The 4,625-nt window shown below is 37.1% G+C and overlaps 1 protein-coding gene across 1 annotated transcript; it reads right to left on the bottom strand.

Annotated features, from left to right (window-relative positions):
- Positions 1 to 2,116: 2,116 nt before the first annotated feature.
- On the bottom strand, positions 2,117 to 3,055 carry LOC125403082 (olfactory receptor 1496-like). Its single transcript, XM_087909562.1, has one exon. It carries the CDS (start codon positions 3,053 to 3,055, stop codon positions 2,117 to 2,119), a length of 939 nt encoding a protein of 312 aa, XP_087765688.1.
- Positions 3,056 to 4,625: the final 1,570 nt, after the last annotated feature.

The raw sequence follows: 4,625 nt of genomic DNA, 5'->3' as shown, positions 1-4,625 counted from the left end.
ATTTTACACTTGGTTTGTTCCTGACTAATCTTTGTAACTTAAATTAATCTATGTCTTTTAATCTATGTTTTGTCATATGGTTCGATATCTCGTCTCTCTTTACAGCCCATTTTGCTTCCTCCATGCTGGTTGGCAACTCTTTCTCATGCTGAGGTCACAGCAATATTCCTTCACACACTGAATTGCTTTGCCACCTGAACTGACTCCCCAGGGTCACACTGTGTGGCTATGCTGACCTCACAGGGTTTCACTGTGCAGTTTGAGTTGACTTCACACTTGTATTGATGCTTCTGCCAAAACCTCATGAATGCTGGGATCACAGAAATGATTCATCACACTTGACTGACTTCTAAATTTTTGTTAAGTTCTCAGTTAACCAGTCTTGTTTCTTCTCTTCTCTTTATATAATTTTCTACTCTGACATAGTCCATCTTCATTAAATATTGTATTTATCACATTGTGCTATGCTAATACAATTGTATGATTTATGTATCAGTTAAAATTTTAATATATGTTTAAAAAGCTGTGCATTCTAAGTTATATGTTGGCAGTGTACTCCTTTATGTTGCTCAACAGAGCTTTTTTTTCTTTCCTATAGTTCTTGTACCTTAAGTCATTGCTACTGTATATAGTATCTATTTTTTGTGTTTAAATACTTAATCATCACAGATTGAAGATGTAAAAAAATATGCATAAAACTCAAATAGATGAGCTTCTAAGACAAGGCTCAGTTAACTTGTGAAATTTATACCCATCAAACTGAATGTAAACACTTAATATATAAGTGCAGACTTCCAATAAATTATTTTATAGAGTTAGAAAATGAAATTTGCTGTAGAGTGTAAAAAAACTTTTCCAAAAATTCTTTATAGTATGTAGTTAGATTTACAGTTACATTATTTTGTGCAATATTTGAATTTTAGTTTTGAAACTATTCTTTAAATTTTTTAAGGCTTTTTTTGTACCTTGAACAGCACAGAGAGTGTTACTTTATCCACATAGCAGTACAGCTAGGAAAGGAGGTTGCTGTTTTCATATTGTGGATATATAATTAATTGTATCTATGATTTATATGTGTTTGTACATATTGATTTACAGAGTAATGTTAAGATTAAACTTTGAAGTCATTCACACTGACATCTTCAACATATTTCTTGAAAGTGTTTGGAGCGTTCAGGTTAAAGTTTATCACCCTGTGCCTAAATTATAAATGCAGATCCTACTTTCAAAGCAGAAAGTCACACTGACATGATGGAAATTTAAAGAAAATTTCTTTTCTAAAGTAAATAAATGAGACAAAAGAGTGGAATTTGGCCTAGGATTTAATCCATGCTCAACCATTCCCCCTTCATGTGAGATGGGAGGTCTCTCAACTTCACAATAATAAGTAAGTGATATGGTATCTTCCCTATCTCCTTGAGATTGTCTCAGGATAAAATAAAGTCATCTACTATTAACAGAAATTTTACAAAATAGAATATGAAACATATATGAGGTATTCCCATAGATTTATTATATCTTTTCCTCATTTAGATAAGTAAAAGAAAGGTCACTAGCTATTAGTCAACTTCATTTTAAGGTCAAATTACACAAATGGTACTGTTGTACAAAATGATTACCCCAAATTTGTTTATAGTCAAGAGTATTCAGGAAAAATAACAAAGACATGAAAACAATAAGAGAGAGTTAATAGAAAAATGATTTCAAAATCAGTGTGGGAGAACCTGTAGTAAAGAGGAGGAGGAAGTTTGTTAGTAGGGATATTTCATTGTTAATGAGAATCATAAATCTATTAAACTATTTTAATTGATACATAAATGAATGCAAAACTCAGGGTAAATGATAAGATGTTGCAGCAACTTCAGAAGGTAAGAAATCGAGATCACATTAAACAGAATCTCTTGCACTAGGCCCTTCTGGGATAATTTTTGCAAGTTATTAAAGACAATCTTTCCTACTTTGAGTATTGCACTGCACATCTTCTCCCTTATTTATTGAGCACTTAGTTATGTAGCATACCCTTTCATGCAGATTCTATGATGAGCAACAACCTCTGACATAAAACATTATCTTTACATTTATTATATAAATTAGTGAAAAATCCCCAAAGATACCATTACAAAGAGATTTTCTTATTGCAGAGAACTCTTCTCAGGGCTTCCTTAATGTCTCTGTTCCTCAGGCTATAGATGAAGGGATTCAGCATGGGAGTCACCACTGTATACATCATAGCCATGGTTATTTCCTTTACAGTAGAGTTGTTAGCTGATGGACAGAAGTAGAGACCAATAATTGTGCCATAGAACAGTGAGACAACAGACAGGTGGGAGCCACAGGTGGAGAAGACCTTGTGTATTCCTTGGGTAGATGGAACATTGAGAATAGAAAAGACAATCCTTGCATAGGACATAACAATGAGTATGAATGGAATAATACCAATGAGTCCACTCATGATAAATATCATTAACTTGTTAACATAAGTTTCTGAGCATGCAATATTCAGGAGAGCAGATATGTCACAGAAAAAATGGAGAATTATGTTATTTTCACAAAAAGACAGTCTAGCCAGAAGCAGGGTGTGCAGCATGGCATGGAATGTGGTCAGCATCCACAATGGCAGCAAAAGACAAGCACAGAGCTTGGGGTTCATGATGCTGGTATAATGAAGGGGGAAGCAGATGGCCACATAGCGGTCATAGGCCATGACCACAAGAAGGAAGCACTCCATGTCTCCAAAGAACGATAAAAAGTACATTTGTGTCAGACAATCTGCATAGGGGATGGATGGATCTTGGCTCTGCATGTTCTGCAGGAATTTGGGCATTGTGACAGAGGAGAAGCAGAGGTCAGAGAAGGACAAGTTGCTGAGAAACAAGTACATGGGTGTGTGGAGATGGGAGTCCAGGAGAATGAGAATGATGATGATGAGGTTTCCCAGGACAGTGGTGAGGTACATGGCCAGGAACAGAGCATAGAAGAGGTGCTGGTACTCTGGGGGGATGGGCAGGCCGAGGAGGAGGAACTGGGAGATGACAGTTTGGTTTCTTCCAGTCATAATCTGCCTTCAACAGGATACAAGATCAACTCCAAAAAATCAGTGGCCCTCCTATACACAAAGGATAAAGAAGCAGAGAGGGAAATCAGAGAAGCATCACCTTTCATGATAGCCACAAATAGCATAAAATATCTTGGGGTTACTCTAACCAAGGAAGTGAAAGACCTATTTGACAAAAACTTTAAGTCTTTGAAGAAAGAAATTGAGGAGGATACCAGAAAATGGAAAGACCTCCCCTGCTCTTGGATTGGGAGAATCAACATAGTAAAAATGGCAATTCTACCAAAAGCAATCTATAGATTCAATGCAATCCCCATCAAAATCCCATCAAACTTCTTCACAGACCTTGAGAGAACAATAATCAAGTTTATATGGCAAAACAAAAAACCCAGGATAGCCAAAACAATCTTATACAATAAAAGAACTTCTGGAGGCATTACCATCCCTGACTTCAAACTCTATTATAGAGCTACAGTATTGAAAACAGCTTGGTATTGGCATAAGAACAGAGAAGTCGACCTACGGAATCGAATAGAAGACCCAGATATTAACCCACAAACTTATGAACACGTAATTTTCGACAAGGGAGCTAAAGGTATACAATGGAAGAAGGAAAGCATCTTTAACAAATGGTGCTGGCATAACTGGATGTCAACCTGTAAAAAAATGAAAGTAGATCCATATCTATCACCATGCACAAAAATCAAGTCCAAATGGATTAAAGACATCAACATTAATCCGTCCACTTTGAACCTGATAGAAGAGAAAGTGGGAAGTAGTCTACAAGATTTAGGCACAGGAGGCCTCTTCCTAAGTAGGACCCCAGCAGCACAGACAATAAGAGAAACAATGAATAAATGGGATTTACTGAAACTGGGAAGCTTCTGTAAAGCAAAGGACACTGTCAGTAGGACAAAAAGGCTGCCTTCTGACTGGGAGAAGATCTTCACCAACCCCTCACCAGACAAAGGTCTGATCTCCAAAATATACAAAGAACTCAAGAAACTAGGCACTAAAACTCTAATTAACCCAATTAAAAAATGGGGTACTGAACTTAACAGAGAATTCACAACAGATGAACTTCGAATGGCCAGAAGACACTTAAGGTCATGCTCAACCTCCTTAGCGATCAGGGAAATGCAAATCAAAACCACTTTGAGATACCATCTTACACCTGTCAGAATAGCTAAAGTCAAAAACACCAACGATAGCCTATGCTGGAGAGGATGTGGGGTGAGGGGAACACTCATCCATTGTTGGTGGGAATGCAAACTCGTGAAGCCACTGTGGAAATCAGTGTGGCGGTTTCTCAGGAAACTGGGAGTCAACCTCCCTCAGGACCCAGCAATACCACTCTTGGGAATATACCCTAAAGATTCCCTAACATACTACAAAAGCATTTGTTCAACTATGTTCATAGCTGCACTATTTGTAATAGCCAGAACATGGAAACAACCTAGGTGCCCCTCAATAGAAGAATGGTTAAAAAAGGTGTGGAACATATACACATCAGAGTTTTACTCGGCGGTAAAAAACAATGACATCTTGAATTTTGCATGCAAATGGATGG

The sequence above is a fragment of the Myodes glareolus genome, chromosome 9 (genome assembly GCF_982192425.1).
Source record: "Myodes glareolus chromosome 9, mMyoGla1.1, whole genome shotgun sequence".
NCBI classification, from domain to species: domain Eukaryota; kingdom Metazoa; phylum Chordata; class Mammalia; order Rodentia; family Cricetidae; genus Myodes; species Myodes glareolus.
The sequence above is the reverse complement of the archived record's forward strand: the minus strand, read 5'-3'. Positions and strand labels throughout refer to the sequence as shown.

Coding starts and splice junctions, on each gene's coding strand:
- LOC125403082 (XM_087909562.1), bottom strand. CDS start 3,055: ATGACTGGAAGAAACCAAACTGTCATCTCCCAGTTCCTCCTCCTCGGC.